General features: G+C 31.4%; 2 protein-coding genes across 2 annotated transcripts; one reads left to right on the top strand and one right to left on the bottom strand.

The window, feature by feature from the left end:
• The first annotated feature begins 3,216 nt into the window (after positions 1-3,216).
• Positions 3,217-5,321, top strand: LOC120271405 (HMG1/2-like protein). The gene is made up of 8 exons (XM_039278115.1): positions 3,217-3,371; positions 3,453-3,510; positions 3,613-3,726; positions 3,801-3,858; positions 3,981-4,025; positions 4,207-4,284; positions 4,351-4,458; positions 4,995-5,321. Exons 2-8 carry the CDS (start codon positions 3,461-3,463, stop codon positions 5,013-5,015), a joined length of 474 nt encoding a protein of 157 aa, XP_039134049.1. The 5' UTR covers positions 3,217-3,371; positions 3,453-3,460; the 3' UTR covers positions 5,016-5,321.
• Positions 5,322-5,933: 612 nt separating this feature from the next.
• LOC120271389 lies at positions 5,934-22,562 on the bottom strand. The gene is given in 25 exon segments (XM_039278114.1): positions 5,934-6,187; positions 7,147-7,206; positions 7,976-8,094; positions 8,416-8,514; positions 8,592-8,781; positions 8,854-8,950; positions 9,339-9,397; positions 9,477-9,594; positions 10,280-10,401; positions 10,491-10,606; positions 11,039-11,285; positions 11,744-11,856; positions 13,148-13,211; positions 13,298-13,393; positions 13,610-13,813; positions 13,909-14,232; positions 16,512-16,682; positions 16,684-16,918; positions 17,723-17,795; positions 18,795-18,898; positions 18,998-19,089; positions 19,626-19,679; positions 20,072-20,156; positions 20,265-20,398; positions 22,449-22,562. Coding segments are annotated over 25 exon segments (3,114 nt in total). The 5' UTR covers positions 22,488-22,562; the 3' UTR covers positions 5,934-6,088.
• Positions 22,563-22,582: the final 20 nt, after the last annotated feature.

The raw sequence follows: 22,582 nt of genomic DNA, 5'->3' as shown, positions 1-22,582 counted from the left end.
ATGTGGAAGTTCAAGTGTCAAAACATTTTGATTTATTGCCAAGTTACTTTTGAGTAAACGCATGTAAACAGGCATATATATATATATTTATATAGGAGTTGAAAGATTTATTTACCAATAATTTTCTGGTGAAATGTGAGTGTCTAGTAAAACAGACAGTTTACTGAAGGTTTTTAAAATTTATATTAATATATTCTGCATAGATTATGTACACAAGGTAAAATTTTCATTTCATTTTAAATTTTTTAATAAATTATTGGTTGGTTAGGGTTTTTGTTTTTGTCTTTTGCATACGTTCTCTTATGATAAAATGTAATTTTTAAAAACTAAAATTCATATTAAGTAATAATTACATGCTTTTACAAAACTACATACACAATTGAATACAATATGTATATAAAATAATCAAATAAGTTTTTTTTCACGAAATTTTGACGAGATAAGTTAACAGTGAGTGTGCATAGACGTAAAATTAACATCTCAATATATTTATGTTTATTTTATATCAGTTGAGGTTCAAATTAATTTATTTATTTTTTTAAAATACAAAAACTCTATATAGACCACCTAGTGTCAGTGACTCAGTGGTTCAAAAGATTATTGGCCAAATAAGTTATTTTTACATTTAAAAATGATAATTTTGAAATCAACTCATAATCAGAAGGAGTTCATAAATACATACCTGTGGTACAAGGGCATGTTCTTGCTTTTCTACGTAAAAGTTTTTACATCAGTAAAAATATAAGTAAATTCCACACCTATCTACCATATAACGAGTAGGATAACTTACCCGGTCTACTCTAATTCTAATAAAAAAGATTAGTAAAATGTTTAAAAAATAAACATGTATTAGACTAATAAAAAAATGATAAAATGTAAAAAAAATACAAATGTGCCCACAACAATAGCTTTTTTTTGGTTGGATAATTTAGGTCCGTTTGATAAACAAAATTTCAAGGGACAATACAGGATAACTTCTATTGTTATTTGTTTGATTTACAAATAGAGGTGAGGGTATAATATAAATCATCAATTTGGTATAGCACAACTTAATTTTTTGTACCGTCAAAACAATGGTACAAAAATTTTAGCGAAGTACAGTGATAATTTAATGACAAAATTGTCCCTATTTAAAATTAAAAATTACACTAATGCATTACAGAGGTGATAACATGATTTGTTTTATTTATTTATTTATTTGTTTGTTTTGTAAAATTAAGATTTTAATGAAAGTTTGTTTGTCGATTGGATGTTTTTAAAATTACGTTGATTTTTTTTAATTTGTTGTTGTGTTTTTGGGCGTTATAAAATTTGATAAGATTTTCATAAAATATTATTATATTTTTATTAAAAAAATAAATATAAAATAGTAAAAATGTATTATTGTAATTTACTATTTTGTGTTTTGTATTTATGCAAATCAAACACTAACACAACACAAAAAAATTGTACTGTACAATGAAAATCAAATATAGAACAACACAAACATTTGTGTTGTATTTTAAAACTGTTTGTATTGTGTTGTATTGCTTATATTGTTTTCGTTAATGAATCAAACGGGCCCTTTAACTCACATACGGAAAATAGAAGATTTAACTTTTTTTTTATTATGTGATTTAAATTTTAATAAAATAATAAAAAAAATATGTTTGGGGTCGTTTATCAATATTGTCAATGAAAAAAAAAAAATAGACACGCACCTCATCACTGAGTATTGTTCTTATGGAAAAAATTTCTATATTAAAACTTTTAGATAGTGTTTAAATAGGGAAGAAAATGATGGTTCGATTATATAGTGTTTAAATGACTTAAATTTTCATTTATTTGGGCCTAAATCCATTAATAAGCTAATCCTTCTAGAGGTGCCATTACTTTTAATTTTTAATTAAGACATTAATCAATATGAACTTTTAATTCAAATTCAGTTAAAGCTTAGGATGCTTGACTCTTAATCCATACCTAACGAATTCTTTTTATTTCCTTGTCTAACTACCACGTTGGATTAATCATTGTGTGTGTTTTATATGGAGGAAATCCATTGGATTTATATAAAAATATCACTCCTTTCTAATCTAACTTTTGACCTTATTTATGACAAATATATTATTCCACAAATTCTTTATGAACACGTGTGCAACCCAAAAGAATAAATTTTAATTTTTTTTTTTTACTTTTATTTTATTTTATTTTTAAATACAATCATATTTTTGCTCTTCATCATTAAATTATTATCTAAATTAATATTATTAAAAATATTTTTTTTAAACAAATGAGTCATGCATGTATAGTCATATATTCTCGCTTGATCGGTACAGAAATTGAGTTACAAACTTATATTTACATCTGAAATTTTTTTCGCACTTACTATTTCTAGCCAGTTTTTTATTTGAGTAATGAAATTTTCACAACAATATTTTTCGCATTATGACCAATGTTATTTAAATAAAAATATTTTTTATTAAAATTATTTTAAAATGTATTATTTATGAATGACTAATAATAAAAATTTAGATATAATTTATCTAACAATTTTTAAATTTTTAAAATTATATTTTTTTATTAATATACTTTTAAATTTGTAAATTTTTAGTTCTTCAACTATTTTAATCGAGTTATATCAGTTTTTTATAAAAACAGAAAAGAATTGAGATAACTAAATTAAAATAATAGAAATACTAAAATGTTAGTATTTAAGTAGAAAAGAGTTTAAAAATAAATTTAAAAAACATAGATAGACAGTTGATGAGGAGTTCAATTTGCATGATTTGAGAATTAAATAACCCCTGTTTTTTTGATCTATCATCAGACTGTCACATATCTTATTTTTTTTTTATTATAATTAATTTTTTTATGTAGACACGTGATATTATATGATCGGTGAGAATGAGGGACTTGCCTGGTTCTCAAAGCAGACAAGTTGAGCTCGTTGATTGATGAGGGGCATTATACCTAAAATTTGTAAGAGGGACTTTTAAGTCATTTCATTTCAAAACAAAGATCAGATCAGATCATAAAGTAAGTGGATCTGTACCCAATCTCAATGCACACCCTCCCCCAATCCGCCACGTGTCACAATCTAAAAGCAGATCAGAAGCGATGAGATTTCGACGACGTAGCGTAACATCACCACAAGGAAACACAAACCCAAAAAAAAAAATCGATCTAATGAACACCATCCAACCAATCAAAATTATTCACTCGGATCGATGACGTGGCATAAAAATTTCAAATCCGCGCGCAAATACCCTCTCACGATTCGTTTTCATCCCTTCGATTCGTTTCGCGATTTCTCACATCCTTTTCTCTTCTTATCATCGTCCCTCTCTTTCTCATTCTCAAACCCTAACCCTAACCCTAGCGCCGCTGAGAAGGTGAGCTTCCCCTTGTGATTCGCATCGTTTTGTTTGGGTTTTTCTATGGATTTGTCACCGATCTTTTGGTTTTTGATGTAGTTTTTGCGATGAAAGGCGGGAAATCGAAGGCGGACACGTCGAAGAAGTCCGAAACGAAGTAATTTCGCTTTTGATTGATGGATTTATTGTTTTTTTTTGATTTGGAGGTGGTTGTTGTTTGGGATCTGATGGATTTGGGTTTTGGATTGTTGAATCGTAGGTTGTCGGTGAAGAGGAAGGGATCCAAGGCGCCGCAGAAGCCGGCGAAAAGGGAGAAGGCTGGGAAGGATCCTAACAAGCCCAAGAGGCCACCCAGCGCCTTCTTCGTCTTCATGTGAGTCGATTTCTCGTCGATCTTCTTCAATTTTTATCCCCAATTTTGTTGATCTATGGTTACTGTGATCTCAGGGAGGAGTTCAGGAAATCATACAAAGAGAAAAACCCTAACGTGAACAAGGTCGCCGTTGTAAGTATTAATTTGCACCAATCCAGATCTATTGAATCTCGTTCTCCTCTTCCCTCAAATTCCTTGTCCTCTTCCGTGGATTCGTCATCTAACACGAATTTTTTCAACCGAAATTCCTGTAGATAGGGAAAGCTGGTGGCGAGAAGTGGAAATCCCTGTCCACAGTGGTGAGTTTCTCCGCTTTTCCCTTCCAAATTTCACTTATCAAATTTTTATCGCATCATTGATGCATTTGTCAAAATTTCGCTATTTTGGAAAAAAAAAATTCCCCAAAATTCCCTAAAAAATTCATTTTTTTTATCACATCATTGAAGCATATCTCAGATATTCGCTATTTTGGAATATCAGGAAAAGGGTCCATATGAAGCCAAAGCCGCAAAATTGAAGACAGAGTATAACAAGAAGATGGATGCCTATAATAATCAGGTGCTTAATCTTGTGATTAGTTTGTCCTTAATTACAATTAGCTTACTTTTTAATCTCTGTTATTAGAGCGAGAGTGGAAACAACGCCGCCGATGACGAAGAAGAGACATCTGATAAGTCAAAGTCTGAAGTCAACGATGAAGATAACGAGGATGAAGAAGAAGAGAGTGGCGAGGTGCGTAGTTTTGCTCTTTTACCCTCCTTTTCTTGATAATTACTCGTTTTTTTTCCTTTAATCCTCTTACAAGAAATATAGATTAATGCACACTTGATCTTTCAACTTCATCTAAAAATTTATTGTGGCTTTGAGAAAAAGAAAAGAAAAAAATTAAATTGAGAGCAAAATTGCTTTTTGTTTTTAGTTTAGTAGTTATTCGTGCAATGCAACTGTGTTTGATATGGTTCAGAATTATAACTGCATTTAAACCTAATTACGTGTTCTTTTGCTTTAGTTCTCTTAAGAAAGTATGGATTAACGCACACTTGATCTTTCAACTTCATCTAAAAATTTATTTTGGCATTGAGAAAAAGAAAAGAAAAAATTAAATTGAGATCAAAATTGGTTTTTTTGTTTTTAGTTGAGTGCTTATTCTTGCAATATGCAACTGTGTTTGTGTTTGATATGGTTCAGAATTATAACTGCATTTAAACTCAAAGAAACAACTTTGTGGTTGTTTGCATGCTGTTTATGCTGTTGAAATGGGATTTCAGGATGAAGATGATGATGAATGAGATGGACGAGGATAAGAGGGACGAAGTAGCAGGCCTTGTTGCAGGGTTGGTTATCTTTTTATAATTTGGAAAGCTTTAGGAAAAATAGAAAAAAAAAACAAAAAAAAGATGGACCTTTTCTTACTTCGTCTTCTTGTCCTGAATGTGATGATATTATATATATATCAGTTTGGATGGTTGGGTGGTTCTCTGATAATGGCAAACTATGTTTTGGAGTAGTTTGGTGGGTAATGGATGTATTTTCAGGGCACTTCTTGCAGAGGACTTTGTGTAGTTAAAAAAAAAAAAAAATATCGTTCTGACTAATTCTACTAGTTCTTCTCTGAAATGTCTTTTTGTCTTTTATTCTCTTCTATATTTGTGCAAGCATTGTTTTTCTTATTCAAGTAGTTATTTTGGAGTGTTTGGAATTCTATTGGTTTCGGTTGGTTGAGTTTGAAATGATTGTTATATGTGTGTGTTTTAAGCTTGTGAATGTTATTTTGGGTGTTTTGTTTTAAAATTGTTATAGTTGTATCTATTAAGTACTCTCCAATTCATTTTGTTGCTTTCTGTTCTTGGAATTGTAAAGTGTTGCCTATCATTATTAGTAGATTAGATTGTTCCCTCCATTTCGAGATGCAAGTTGTTTAAAGATTTTTGTAGGATTGATTATATATTGCTTTAAATTATTTTTTAAAATAAATCAAATTATTGATCTATGCACATTTTGAAATTTTAATTTTCTTATAATTTTTGTTGGGATTATGAACAATAAAAAATTTGATGAAAAGTAAAATTTTTAAAAAATAAATAAACAAATGTTATTGAGTAATAGGCAATGTGAGCCAGCGTCGGAGGCTACATTGGTGTTTATGTACAAAATGTTACTTGACACCCTTTAAACCAACATATTCAGGAAATCTCTACGGCACCGGATTAAAATAGGGAAGGAAAGATTAAACCCAGTATTGATAAAAATTATACACAAAAAGCTCATATATATATATATATATATATATATATATTGGTTAAGAGTGCTGTACAAAAGAGGGGTCCAAGACCAAGTGAGGAGGTGGGTGTGTGTATATGTTTTACTTTCTATCACGTTGGACACTACGTAGAACTTGTTTGGTCATGGATGAGAATGACTGAGCACTGGCTTGCATCTCTGATGTCTTCGTTTCAATAGCCTGTCAACAAAATCATATATTAATACAACTTCAACTTAATAATTATTAATAATAATGGCCAATAATTTCAATGAAAATTCAACCTGTCTTTTATTATTCAACATTATAGAGAATATGTAAACAATGTCTAATGTGGGTGAGAATGACATGCCATAGTATCACCATATATTTATCACATACACATATAAGACAAAAAGGTAGATCTTGTTTTCCTAAAATTGTGGGTGATTGTTTTATTTTTTCCCCTGATAAGGACAAAGACATAACCGTATAATTAAAAAAATGACAAAATTCAAAGGGACCAACTCTTTTAACTCTCTTCATGCCCTGCATGATAGATGCTAAAAGTGCAGAGTTGTCCTTTTTTGCCCTTCTACTAGATAGAGCTCCTCTACAAAAATTTATTTTATAAATTTCTTTGGCTATTTCTAAACAATATTTGGAATGATATTATGAGACTTATGACTATTGAGTGAGTATTGACAAACCATAAGCAAGATTAAACCAATTCTTGTCATTTCAATCCTAAGAAAACTAACTGATAAAATAATAGGTCATAGGAGAGAAGCATTTGCAAGAATTAAAAATTATCAAATTCAAAGTAGTAGCAGGATGCTATTTATGACTGAAAAATCACAATCTCTGCAGAAAAAAGGCATCCTATATGCACATCAACAAACATCTACCTAATTCCCTTGTTCAGAAAAGCCAAGAAGAGTATAATCAAATCAATTTGTCTCTGCCACCCATCTACCAAACTTTGTCAACTTTAGTAAAAGGAAAAATATGATTGAACAAGATTTGAAATCGATCCTTTGTGCCACTTCTTAGTTAAACATTTTACTTTTTTTTTTTTTTACTTTACTAATGTCATAAAGGACTTCCCAATTCAAACATTTCTATTTCTGAATCAAGAAAAATCTGACATTATGTAAAGATCATGGCGATTGAGTAGTTACCTTAAGCTTATTAACATTCTCACTCAGTTTACTAGCTGCAACTGTCGGAACACTTGATTCCTGCATCATGAAATAAAGCACAATAAAATACATGCATCTGATTATATTTGCACATGTCACAGAAGTGCATCGAAGAGGAAATAATTGACAATTTGCAGGGTTAAAAGAGCTAAAACATCATGTAGAATGCATAAATGAATTTGTCCCAAACCACATGTAGAAGTACAAACCAATACACAACTCATATTCATTATATGCGGTATGATTAGCATCATCCTAAGGTCCATTGCAAACTATACTAAGATTTTAAAAAAATTGCACGGCAAACTAAGATTGAGAATGGAGAATTTTCAGCATACCAAAAATTTCAAAAGCAACCAATCAGGTCTTGTGACTCTTATGCAAAATTCCTAATCATTTCTTAGGTCCCAGTTGTTCACCAGTTATGTTTCTTTCGTGCCATCTTTATTTATTTGGGGTCTTAAGTTTCAGTTGAGGATATTAAGCCCATCTTTTTCAGTAACACTGCTAATGGAATGATAAGTGCATCACAAAAAATAATAAGAAATAACAATGGATTCTTCGGACAAAAAAAGTCAGGAGCAGCAGCAACAGGTGAAGTGTTTGTTTTGTATACTAATATTATGTTATCTTGTTAAATAAAAATCATCCTAACAAAGACTACCAGTTGAAAAATGAGTGCAAAACATAGATAAAGGTAGTTTGACAACCTATGATAACCTGGTATTACTTTTTTATGAGACTTCTGGGCAAGTCAGAGGACACTAACTTTGAAATTGAAAAATTGTCACACTAATGAAATACTTACATTGTTTACTGAATATCCATATTTTCTCTTGATCAAATCAACAGCACCAACTGCCTTGCCATCTTCATTGTCTTCTATATTTTGATTCACCTTTTCATCCTTCTTAGGCTTCAGTTTACCTACAAGTGAGGCAATTTAGAATCTTAGATGAAGCATGCTACTGTCCAAAAACCACAAATATATTTCAATATGACCAAACTTAAATCCAGCCACCTTACATGCGCATTCATTCTACCTACAGAACTAAATTATATTTACAATGATACCCTGTATTATATTTACCATGCCAAATCTTTTGATTGAGCAAACCTATATCGGAAAAACATGACAAGGAGACCTATTAGGAGGAATTAGAAACAGACAGTTAACTGACAAGAGAGACTACACTGTATGCACATAAATACCATTCAAACTGAAACAAATACACCTACTAAACCAACCTTTCATTGCCTGAAACTTCTTGCCCAACATTTGTGTATTCAATCCAGCAAAGTTCCTTCCTTTCGGTTTCTCTTGTATGTCATCGAGATCGATATCATCTATACAAGGGAAAATGACAAAAGAGGACTAAGTATACACTTGCAAATGATCAGTTCAAAAGAAGGTACAATGATACCTATATCTAATTCGACATCTTCGTCTTTTACTGAGCAGTGTTTATTTGCATCATCTTGAGGGAAGTTGTCTGTTGAAAAAATGTCAAAATGTTCTTCAGAAGTACCCACACTGAAATTTAAATCATTCGGTTGTTGACTTTGGCTTGACTTGTTTCCTAATAAATCTTTGACCATTGCACCAAATATACCCTGAAATGGCAGTATCTCTTTAGTGATATCAATGCCCACTTTCAAACTTCATAGGCAAGATTAATATATTACCTTTTTCTTTTCCTTCTGAGTGATCATTCCAGTGGAAAGTTCTTCTTGTGCAGTGATCCGATCCTTACTGTATACTTGGATGAGATGCTCCACATGCCTGACAAGTGTTTAGAGCTTAACTTCATCATCTTGCATGAGAAGGATTGCCAATACAATGACTAATAGTGTTTTCTCCAGTTATTTTAGCCATCAAAGGGTATGTATGAGAAAATAATGAAACCTTGTTGTAATGATAAAGAAAATTATTTGCAAAAAATATATAAAGGGAAAGGATGGTTAAAAATATAGGCAACGTTCATAGGATATTTATATGCTTAAGATTGGATAAAGCCTTCATTCAAGAAAATCACAATGTGAATTAAATGAAAAGAACACCTTCACTTGTAACTAACTGAACTATTATCTTAAGCAGCATAGCTAAAACTCAATTCAATCAATAAGAGATTCCTATAAATAATAATAACAATTCAGCCATGTAGATGTACCTATAAACATTGCCCTGAAGCAAAACTGAAAAGAAGATGGCCTCTTGATCGCTATTTACCTATTCCAGTAACAAAAAAGTTGTGAGTGGCTGGTCCTTTTAGAAAGTATTACTTAAAGGACATAACTTTTAGTCTTACCACAATAAGTTCGCCTTCAGATGAAGCACACAGTACAATATTAGAAATTGATTTCAAATCTGAAAACATGCAACTGCTTATTGACGTCTCCTTTAAGAAGGTCAGATCTGGGAGAGATCTGAAAATTAAAATTGATAGACTTTAGATAAATATGAAACAAACATATGTATATTATATGCAGCATAAAGGAAACATAAACATAATAGAAGACAAATAATGATTATGCTACCTTACAAGCTAATAAATGGGAGGAAGCAAGTCCAAATAATCTGAAAATTTATTCTGAGTATCATGTCAAATGCAGAAAAAGGAGATGAATCAAAACTTTAGCAAACTGGACCCATGAAGTAATAGCTGAGATCAAAAGTTGTGTAGTGGAGGACCGGGAATAAAGAATGATCAAACAATGTGAATCAAGTTTTCAAACTTGGATGCTAACTTGTTAGAAGTAAGAAAGGAATGCTAACTCGAAGAAAATGACTTAGGGCAAAATCTGTAACAATGCAAGATTGATATTTAAAGAAATGAACAAAACAATCACTAAGGTAGTTGGATGATCTTGAGATATCCTGGGACATTATCAATCATGAAGGCACAGTTATTAGTTATTACAGGCTTGAGACAGGGCATCAAGTTTAAAAAATTCATGAGTACCCAAGCATACTTGGAATAGTATGCATAATATTTTTTTAAAATTTCCTAAAGGATTATGAATCTACTATTTTCTAGAAAAAGTTAATAAATTCAACATGACAAACAAATGATAGAATTGTGAAAAATACTTCTGATAAAAGAGCTTCTACCTCAACTCCATCTTGCCACTCGCAAAAACAAGTAGAATCCCAACATTGGTAGAGCTGTAAACAATAGATGCATAACAACAGCTACCATTCAACTTCTTCTTAATATACAATTTCTTAATTCCCTGAAATTAACAAGGCAATGTTACCATATTCAAGAAGCTTGTTATAACTGATAAAGAGAGAAATATTACACTCCGGAATATAAAACCACCTGAATTGCATGACTGAAATAGTATAACCTCACAGCCTTTTCAGAACAAACCACTATCAATGGCTCATTGGACATGGGGTCATTAGCAGGTTGATCTTTGCCTAAGTCGCCGTGATCTGTAAGAATATGGAATCATTATCCAGAAGCTCATCCCCTCTAAAGCTTGCTTGGTCAAGTAACAAAAACACAACAAATTCATAACTGCCTAAATTTAATATATATATATATATATATATATCTTGATTGTCCAGCTATTCAGCTGTAAGCCCATTCCAGTGCTTCTTTTCACCATGCATAAATTTAACTAACGATCCTCTATGCATGAAGAAGAAATACCTATACAAACACTTCTGCCTCATGTAATTCTCTTTGGAGCAGGATCCAAGAAAAAAATAATTCAGTATGCAAATGATCCTCTTTATGAAATGCTAGACTATATATATATATATACCTTTGGGAGTTGATAAACTAAGGTCTCAAATTTTAAGATAATTATTAAGATTTTCACTTAAGAAGAAAGAGGACAAGGTAATGACAACAATGACTACCTAAGATATGCATCAATAAAGCTTTTGAGGGTTTCTTAGGATGAATCACCCCTGGGCTCAATACATTTCCAGTATCTTCATCAAGAATCAAAACAGATGAATCTTCCATCCCCACAACCAAGGCATTCTTCTGATAAATATTCTGGTTATACTTCTCGAACTGCAAGGAGTTGATACCCATATATGCTTGACAAGAGAACTGCTTTTGGTATAAAATTGTGGTTCCATTCATGTCAATCATAAAAACCTGAAAAATAAATACATGCAAGTCTAAATTAAGTAGTTAAAAGAGAAACAGATTCATAACAAATTTTATAGCTATATTTTCCAATATAATCATACTAAAAACTCTAATTCTAACAAGTTCAATATTGCTTTATGGACCTGTCTAAGATATATTTATAGCTATACTACCCCATATAATCATCATTAAATACTACAATTCTAACAAGTTCCATATTGCTTTATGGACTTCGCTATTGTATTTAGAGAATTTGGACAACATTTTACTGAAAACCTAGAGCTAGCAAGATGCCAAGACCAACCAACCAGATTAAAATTTTAATATAACAATGAAGACTGAAGGATAATAACCAAATCCACCAGAATACATAAACCTAAGCATGGACATCAAGAAGTTTAGCATAATGTATTCCACAATTGTCAATGTGCATGAAAGGAAGAGAAAAGAAAGCAAATCCTTACATATCCTTTACTTGTACCAATGGCAAGATGTTTGGTATCAGAATTCAGGCTGATCGATTGTATGGCTCCATCAAGTTTAATACAGCAAGTAGTGTAATTACCTCCTTGCTTCGCTGGTGTATAAAAAGGGTAAAGGTGATCAATAAACAAGATAGCTAATGGTCCAATGTGCCAAAATCCAGAATGGGACATTCTGTAGGTGATTTAAAGCTTTTTTTTGACACATGCATTACCAAAACAAACACAAGGCTTGAAATTTTTGAACAAAATTTCAGGTATGCAACTACATCTGACATCTCTTAATATAACATTTGACGAATATTTTACCTTCAATGCCACAAACTTAGTAGAATTAAATGAGCAGCCAAAAGGTAAAAGTTGAAATATATTTTTTGTTTTAAACTTAAAACAACAATTTATTTAACATGTAATCCACAGCACGGCAATTGTAAGTATTTGAATATCATATACAATATATCATAAGCATATTGTTAAAAATTTGTTTTAGAAACTACAAGAACAGCTAGAAACAGCAATGGGGAGTAAATAAGTTACTGTAAAGGGTTTTACAATGTCAATAAAAATCCAATAATCAATACTTCACCATTTTTTAACACAAGATACAAGAAATTGGTGCATGCATATGAAGTACTAACCCTAGAATGATAAACAAGATGGTACATCACTTCAACTGCCATGTACCAATATTAGCAACAACCATCATCATGACTAAATAAATCAGTTACAAATGGCTTTCTGAGTCAATTCTCTTCATTTGCATTAGGGATATATATGAAATGATGACAGCAGGAAAATAGCATGAAATTGTTCAATAATAAAGAGGCACATGCTAAGAACTCATCTATAAAAAATCACCTAGTGGTAAGAAAATCCTCAATCTACTTTTATGGTACAGTCAGAGTAACTATATTTTAGTGAATTATTTGTTGCCAAAGCTACAGCTCTGTTGTCAACGTTATTCACTTATAAAATATAATACTGTCATGCAACATAATGACAACCTCATTTTATAAGATCACATTTTACCAGACTCCAGTTTTGTTGAGTCAGATAACAATGATCTTTTTTGTATGGAAACCCACAATATATATATATATATATATATTTTAAAGACTTATTCCTTGATGGGAAGTTTGACAATTGAAAAATCCATGCTTCAAATATGCAACAGGATACAAGCGTAGAGTATGTAAATTAAACTGCCTTCTTTCTAATACTTGCTCTATGAAAACATGTTCTAGAAATAAATAACTTAGAGGGAAATGAATCAGGATCTGCATATAAAGCATGTAATATTAGACATAAAAATAAGAAAATTTTACCCTTTAAAGTAACAAGGGTGACAAAGTAAATTGTTCCATATGACATATTTTATTAGATTACCTTGTAGAAAGGATAATATATTCTCCGTTGCAGAATGCTCCTCTTTGAACAACATGATTCGAGCCTGAAGCAATAAAAATAATAAGTCACCATAGATCTATGGTACCTGAAACAATTGAGGTGATCTTGCCAACAAGATAAGCATCTTACCAATCCATTACGATCTCCAGCTACAAGGATTTGAGAATAAATATCAAAAAACAATGCCGTTACTTGAACACCAGTTGAAGAGTTACCAGCCTCTCCCTGCTTATATGTTTTTTAGGCTGATGTAACATCATGTGTACACATAGAAAACATATTCACTTGACAAACTATGCAGATGAAAATACGTCCATACATATCAAACGGATTATTCAGAAGATTATAATAGAAGGTACTAAAAGAATAGCTGAGGTGTAGGTGCGTGTTGGTGGCTTATTTGATCAGTTGAAAATTGATGATAACCACAGTAAAGTTTACCTGAGGTTTCATAGACAAAAGTGGAAGTAAAAAGGGACATGATGCGTCCCAGAAATTTATCGCGCCATCTTGGTGACCCGTTATATACAAATTTCTTGTCTTTGAAATTTCTTTTAGGCGAGCAGAGCTTGAATGGTTTCCATTTTTATCTTTTGTATCAGTTGAAAGAAGGCAAGGATATTTGTTGGCTAACTGGAAATGATCCTGCATAGCAACAAAAAAATTGTAGTCAGAACTGAAGGAATGGAATCTTGCACTTCCATGTACTTTGTGATGATAGGTTGTATTAAGACAAGAACCTCAACAGTGGGACTTGATGGAGATGGATTGCCAGTATAGAGTTTTGCCACAGTGATGCTTGAATCAACATAGGGTAGCTTCACCAATATTGGAGTTGGAAGTGATGGACATGACTTAGATTGACATTGCAAAAGATAACGTTCAATATCTGAATCATCAAAGAGACACAGATTGCCTGATTTCATCAACAGAACAAGAGTACTCTGTTTGAGTTTGTTCCTGTCACTACAACATGAGATCATTTCCATCGCCAGACAAGCCTCAGTCAAGGGCAGCACTAGCTTAATCATCCGAGATTCAGTGTTCTCATTAAGAATTATGATCTATCATAGGATGAATAACAAAACAAAAGTAAGTAAAAAAAGCCTTAAATCTCAAGAAGGGGGTGGGGGGGACAGAAGAAGCAAGAATTTTTAGATCTCAAGAATGAGAATGTTAAGTTTATAAATTAAAAATTAAAAATAAAAAAATAATAATAATAAAAAAAGGTAATGAGTTATCTGCTAGAACAACACTCAATACTCCACCAGGCATTATCAATAATAATACATGTATTCCAGCTACAGTCCAATATTGTGGTCTGAACAGAAGATTAAAAAATAGTTAGCCTTAGGAGTAAGGAGAAAAAATTTGTTAATCTTCTTGGTAGACATTCTATAACCCTAGCAGGCATTAGCAACCACAACATATGATCTCAATCTAACAATCATTATCTGGGCATGAAAACAATATGGCGAAATAACTTCAGTAATAAAGTCTCCTTATATAAACACCATAATCAAAATTTCTTCAGCTAGAGTTTTCAATAATTTTTTAAGCAAATCAAAGGGATTTTATTTAAATAATGGTCTTTTTTCCAAAAACCCTGCCTGCCAAGGTGATTTCTTTGCATATGTTAGCACATGCTTATCTTAGTTTAGTTGATTTTATCTATTTCTAGTTTTAATATTTGTTACTGCTTATCCAATCTTGGTTTTATGCCTGTGTGTGTGTGTGTTGTGTAAGTCTCTGTAAGTTCAGTAAATATGGAATAAGTGAAATTCAGTTTTCTCTCCAGAATAGAAAACCCTGTTTTCTTTGTATATTAAATAACTCCAGAAAATTTGATACACAGGAAAAAAGACAAGATATACAAGCTTGAAAAATAGTTGATTGTTATACTTGAAGCAATCAGAAATTTCCAGAAAATGTAACAGTTCTAAATAATCATCTGGAGTCTCAAAAAGGGTCAACAATGACAACTTTGGACTGTTGTCCCCTGACATGTTCATTCTCTTTCATAGACATGAAACTGAAGGAACCACTACGTCACTGACAAAGGATGCCAATCAATCAATGTGAAAATCCTTGAGATCAATTGGAAATTCTGTAAACAAATTATGAATAATGATCAAATCAGGCTGTAGAGCTAATATGTCATTTCATACCGTATCTTTCAAATTATTTCTTAATCTAATAGGCTTTTAGCACTTTAAAAGGTATTAGTAAGCATAATGGTAAATTTGTACAGTTCAGAACATCAGAATGCAATGGAGCTGTCACAAATATTTCAGAATAGCTAAATGACGCAGATCTTTTCAATCTAAGTGCCTTAGGGTACACTGGTTGTACTTGGTTAAAAGGGCTTTAAGTGATTTACTACAATGTTAAGCTTTCAACATTGCTAGAAAAAGAGCTTGTTTGTATTATTTTTACATAGTTAATATATGGTAAAGTTTTGGGCCTCTACAGATTAAAAGTGCCTTTTTTGTTGGAGATACCAAATAACGGTTGAAGTTTTCTAAATTCTGAGTTCTAAATGAGATTTATATGGACGACAATCTCTTTCTTAGGATCTTTTCGATTGAAACCACTGGCAAAAAGAGCATCTAAGCAAGAGTGCATCATTAGAGCTTGTATACAAAAAAGCAATAATTCCTTGTTTTGGCTAAAGAATTTTCATGTTGAAGATGATACACATAGTTGAATGACAAAGAGAGCTTTATATAGGCTTTAACCACAGGGCTACACATGTGTTCAAACTTAGAAATAACAAACTCAGAAAGAGTAATGATGCAAAAAATATAACCAGTGATAATACCAAGATATGCAGTGCAGTCAAATAATCAATTTGATAATGATCAAGTTGAGTTCAGCGGTGATAAAGCTTGAATTCTTGTTATATTTATATATATACATAAAGTGACAAGAAAGCATATCAAGTAAATGATGGGTTTCTGTTTTGTGCGTGAAAATTACGTTTGCATTAACCTTGTACCTTCTTTATCTTTTCTAATATTTAACAATAGTTGGCTAGGTTGGTGACATTTGAATGACTCACCAACATAATTGATCTTAGCACAATCAAACTTGGCTAGTCCACACATTTAACTTTCATTTTCCCTTATTTTTAAGAGATATGATTAGGTTCTCGCTAATTGATCCATGTAATTTATAATGAGCATTCAGCATTCCCTAGGAAAAAAAAGATACCATTGCTCTATATAGTAATAAAGCAGACATGAGCTTCAATTTCTAACATAAGCATCTGAAGAAAACACAAACAAGGAAAGTTAAACTGTAAAAGGGTGCAATTGTGAAACCAGTAATAAGAGCTTGAAACCTGAAATGAATGAAAAGATCCAACTTCAGAGAACCCATTGACATATAAACGGCTTGCTTTCCCATCACCAACAACCCAGCGTAAAGAAACTATAGGAGCCTTCTCCAATTTATATCCAAGATTAAGCTTGAGAAGAGGAAGATTTGAAGCAGCGTGGGATTCTCTTTTGTTAAAAGCTACAGGATTTTTCCTGATCTGCAACCACTGGTACAGCCCAAAGAAAAATATCTCCATTACTATATCCAACAACCACTTTACTTCCAGAGGAACATGCCCAACAAGCTGATACAGCTTCCTTTGATTCACGGTGTGATGAAATTGCTGCATCTCTACCTGTCATATATACTACTTCGCTTTCTGAAACCCCCCATAAAACTATAACTCCATCTCGAAATATGACAAGAACCCTGGGTTAAGAAAAACATCAGGAAAATGTTATTGCAAAAGGCTTCTTGCGTCCTGTCTGCCTAAAATTATCTTGAGAGTGACCGGTTACTGTCTAGCAAGCATTAATATCAACATTATAATGTAGAAATATAGAAATGAAATGGCAAGAACTCAAAGATCTACATTTGGAATTGCTAGACAGTAAACATAAAAGGACCCAGATATAGTGCTAAATCAGATAACATTTAATTGTTGAGTCTAACATGGGAAAGATCTATTTCTTTGGAGGACAATGGATTATAAATTAAGATATCAACACAAAGCCATGAAATCACCATGCATTTTTATTTTCCTGTACAGAACTTATGCAAAGTGCTTATATGTAATAGAAGTGAGACTTCATGTATAAAATCATACAATATAGGAGGAAACAAACACTATGATGTCAACATAAATAATAAAATAATAAAAATAAATAAAAACATAAATTACATGAACATAAATGATGCAAATTTCCAATTTCAGCCTGGTCCATCTGCTATTCTAGATAGTATATATTCTAAATCACAATCCACATCAAACCTCTTCTTAAGATATCACATCTTAGTCCAAAGGCACCTGGAAATGTACTTCAAAGTTCAAAGGAAAAACTCCATTCATGAGCCAGAAGATGAAATGGAGATTTCCATAAGAAAAGTACATCATCAGCATGTATCAGAACCCAAATATTCATTCAAAAGATTGAAAGATCCCGAACTATAATGTATGTTCCTTGAGAACAATCCAAATAATCATCAAGAAAGAGTGAATGATACAAAACTTGCCTCTTGGTCTCAGCCATTGGTTGTGGCAAAATAGATATGACTGCAGAATCATTGGTTTCACCAGTTATCAGACCTAAGGATACATTTCCAAAATCAAAACTCAAAGGAACTGATAACCATGCTACATAAAGAAATATTAACAAGAAAATGTGACCCAAAAACATCATTTGTCATAGAAAAATAACATTCATGGTAACAATCACAACAATGAGCCTTAGTTTAAATCCAAACACTGTCACCATTTTTGAATAACCATCTATGCTTATTCAGCAATATAACCAGATCAAAACATGGTGATCCATTTAACCAAAGTAATAGTTAAAAATGAAAAATACATCAGAAGTAGCCATGCATTTAGGGTTCATGAATTGGTTTATTAGATACACTTGCCTCTTTGGATCATTTTAAGAAGTTAAATAAGCATTTTCTTAATATGAAAAGCAATTTTTTAAAAGAAAAATTGGCCACTTTATTACCTCAATTCAACACTTAGTCATTAGTTGGGTCAATTGATCTAGAGGTCACATTTGCTTAGATAGAATAACTAAATTAGCAAGCTAGAAGTCACATTTACCTAGATTGTATAATTAAATTAACAAGCTAAACTAGGGGAACAAACTATTCTTATGGCATTCCAACATGGTTGCCTCAATTAACATTTATTGGTGTGAGAAGGGTTCCAATTGAACCAATACAAATTAATAATGGGCCAATCTGGCAACTTGAATACACCAGCATGCTAATAATACTTTTTCAGGGCTGAATATAGATCCCAACACCGACACACTATCCCTTTTCCCCGCTTACTCACATTTGAAAATGTTTATGAGTCTACATTCTACACTTCCCACAGCAAGCGTCAAATGGCATATACTAAAAAAATTAAGTACAGATTTCTCTTCATCCATTTTCATGTTGTGGCTATTCATTTGTTTATCAAGTTCCTCAATTTTTAGCGATGAAATTTAAAACCATGGTGTAGATAAATGTGTCAGAGCATTAATAGGTCATATTTCGTATCCTATTCAAAATGTGTTCAGAATAAACATCCATCAAGGTTGAAAATTCTCACCATGAGATTCTTTATAGGGAATTGTGTACTGCATGTGGATCAGATGTTGCAATTTAGGATCAACCTTCAAGACAGTAATATTTCCATGGCAATCTCCAAGATACCTACATTAGGCACAAGTACATTCCTTGCCATCAAACTGACAAATAAGTGACCGGCTGGGAAAGCAATATCAGCAAACAACTAATTTAAGAAATACTTACATGTAGGGACTTTGTCGAATAACAGAAATTGAGGTGATCTCTTCATTGAAATTATGCACAGAGCATAAATTTCTTTCTTCAACATCCCACACCTAATAGAAATTTGATTTTGTGTTAATATGACTTTGATCGGCAACAAACATAACTAAACTTTGCAGCAGATTACTTTATTGTCATATCTAACCAACCAGATGTAGCAAGTGTTACAAATAAAATAGCAGTAAAACCACTGTTCAAATGTGACAAAACTACCTAGGCATGGAAAGACTTCGATGAGCATGACTACATTTTATTCTAAAATAGGTTATGGTAACAGCCCTAGATATACAAAATTCTTTGTCTAGAAAAGAAATTACTCTTTAAAACAACTCCACAATGAAGTCAACGAGCACGAGCGTACCTATAACATATCAAAGGCATATTGAACATAGCTGCACATATTTAACAGGACACTTGAAAAAATAAACAAATGCATCCAAAATAATAGTCCAACTAATTACTCTTGAAAGATCATCAAAAAGCCAAATGAGAAACTTCAGAATGCTAAATGTGATAACATCACAATACCATGTCCCTACTTATAACAATGCAAACAGTCCAGAGCTAAGATAATCGGTAAAAATCTTGCCTCGATATGATTTTGGATGGTAATATTAATGAGAATTCCGTGGTGCTCAAAAAACTGCAAGAAAACAAAAATTATGTAAGCTGTTAATAAGAGGGTAGAATCCAAAATAATCACAGAATGTTAAAAGGGAAAAGAAAACATAAAAACATAAAATTAAAATCTAATAGAACATTGTGAAACTTAGCACATATGTTAACCAACACAATAAAATAACATCCGAAAAATCTTGGAAAGGGCAAATGCTTCTAAGATGAATAATTCAATAAAATAATAATAAAAAAATTCATAAACTAAACCACAGCCCTTGATTTGGATTACTTGTCAAAAACCCTAGGCCTAAAATTCTCCCTTGACGCTCAATTTAGAAACTGCATAACTAAATTCATTTCAAAGACCTAAAAAAAAACTCAAATTTCATTAAACCAAACGCCAATGCGGAAGATTACCAGCAAGAACTTGGAAGGGACGGCATCATCAGACTGGAGGAGAGCCTGAGTGTTGTTCTCCCCAGAGAGCTTGATCCTCCCATCTCTAACAACATCAATTGCATCAAAAAAGAAAAAAAAAATCATCAAGAGAAACAAATCACCAAACACTGCGATTGAATCGAAGAAAGAAGAAGAGATTGAGCAGCGGAACCTGGTGGCAATGGCGAGGATGTTGTGGATGGAATCGTAGGCGAGCGACGATGAGCCGGAGGGGACGCCATGGTGGAAGACGAGACGAGGGTTCACGTCCTCTGCTCTCAGTCCATTGATGGCACTGCCTCCATGCTGAAGCACAATTTTCAAATAAGCCCCGCTAATTTCTAATTTTATTTTTCCAATAAACTTCTTTTTTACATTTAGACACCTAGAAATCTCATTATTTATTTTTGCCCTCTATAAAGTTTATATTTACATGTGGTAGTTTTTGTTAAGTTCTGAATCTTGAAGTATTTAATTAATAATAATTAAATTATATATATATATATATATATATTTTGACAAAATAGACCAGCGATGCTGGAGATTGCACTTGCATGACTGAGATTGAAATATATATATTTTTTGGCTAATATACATACTATTACACATAAGAGATCCAGTGCCAATAAATAAACAATCATTGATTTAAAACTTATTTTTAAATTGATAAAAAAATATTTATTTTATTTTTTTAATATTTTCAAATAATAAAATTTTGATAAAAACTGTTATTAGTGCAAGTTACATGCATGAGATATTCCCATATACAACCTTGAGAATTCTCATAATTACAAACATGTCTTTATAAGAGTAGAATGCTGTAAAAAAAATTTCAGGCGTATATATGTATGCAATTATAAGAATTTAGAGGTTATAAACGTACTTATGAAATTGTTTTTAATTTGTAATTAGACCTACATATTTTAAAAAAAAGTGAATTAAAAAAAATTTAGTCAACACAAATATTTTATAAATTAAATCTAATAATAATAAAGGGATATGATAAAACTTTATTTTCATTTACTAATCAAATCCCCCTTTTAATATTTGCCACTAATTGCTTTTATGACAATTCCATTAATACCAATCCAAACATAAATGTTGCATTTTTAATATTATATTAATGAATTCCAATTCACTTAACTCCACCAAATTATAAAATTAGATATGATACAATTAACATTATTATTAGTTTTTTAACAATAGCGGTCACAAACAAGCAGGTAAAGTGATGCATTAACTACAGAATGTGAGTGGTTAAAAATTAGAGTCCCAACCAAAATTTTTAAAAATTAAACCGAATTAATAAATCTTTTTTTGCCATGTAGCCATAAAACTATGGAAAAAAAAGAAGAAAAACAACATTTTTCTACAAGGACCTAAAGAACAGTGGATGAACATTGCTGCTACAATTTTTTTATATTATTACACTGCATACCCAGGAATCCAATTTACGGCACAAGGTAGTGGTTGTTTAACATAAAGATTCATTTCTATTTTTTTTTAGTAAATTAATAATTGAAAATGACCAAGACATTTTATTATATTACTTTGGAAAGAATGTGACACAATCAAAAACAATTTCTTATCTTGTTATAAAAACTCTATAAATTTATTGTGTTTTGATTTCTCCACCCAATCCACAAAAACAGCCAAATCTTTAAACCAAACTCCAAAGTTTGGAAAACAAATATATTGAATTCAATTCATATGTTGAAAGATCCACAATATAAAAAGCTTGCCATACTTGACTTAAATACTATTTAATGATAATTAAAAAATTAATTAATACAAAGACAACTTAATTAGACAGTTTCAAACCACATGACAAAAATATAATACAATGAAAGAGTTATACACTACTTTAAAAATCAAATTTTTACATTAATATAAATCAAAACAAACAATTTTCATTAATCCAAAGTGCCATGAACTAGTAATATTTGACTTACAACTTTTGTTTCTTTTTTCTCTTTTGTGAATGTGATTGATAAGAGAGAAAAGTAAAGCAAAGCAAAAGCAAAATATATATACATTTAAAAATAATAATTAATTAAATGAATGAAAACAAGAGAGTCCACTCTGTTCACATTTCTATTAAATAAATAAATCATTAATTAATTAATAAAAAAATTCATCATTTAGGTCTTCTTTTCTTGTTTTTGATTGTCATTGTTTATACAATGAATTTTTTTAAAAAAAAACAATTAAATAAATAAACAAAGACACAGGATCTTCATCTGTGATTTTGTAATTTTACTTCTCTTGTTATTCTTCATCAAAGACATGGCGTTCAAGCAAGAAGATGAAATTCAAACATCAAATCAAAAAGAATATAATGGAAAAAAATGAGTACCTTTTTGGAGGCCATTTCAACAAGCTTCTTCACAAACATGGTTGAAAAGATTATGACAAAGAATTCAAGATCAAAACCTTCTCACAATCTTCTTCTTCTTCACTTTCAAAATTTCAAAAAGAGAGAGTTTGAAA

The sequence above is a fragment of the Dioscorea cayenensis genome, chromosome 2 (genome assembly GCF_009730915.1).
Source record: "Dioscorea cayenensis subsp. rotundata cultivar TDr96_F1 chromosome 2, TDr96_F1_v2_PseudoChromosome.rev07_lg8_w22 25.fasta, whole genome shotgun sequence".
NCBI lineage: Eukaryota > Viridiplantae > Streptophyta > Magnoliopsida > Dioscoreales > Dioscoreaceae > Dioscorea > Dioscorea cayenensis.
This window is presented reverse-complemented; position numbering and strand designations above follow the sequence as displayed.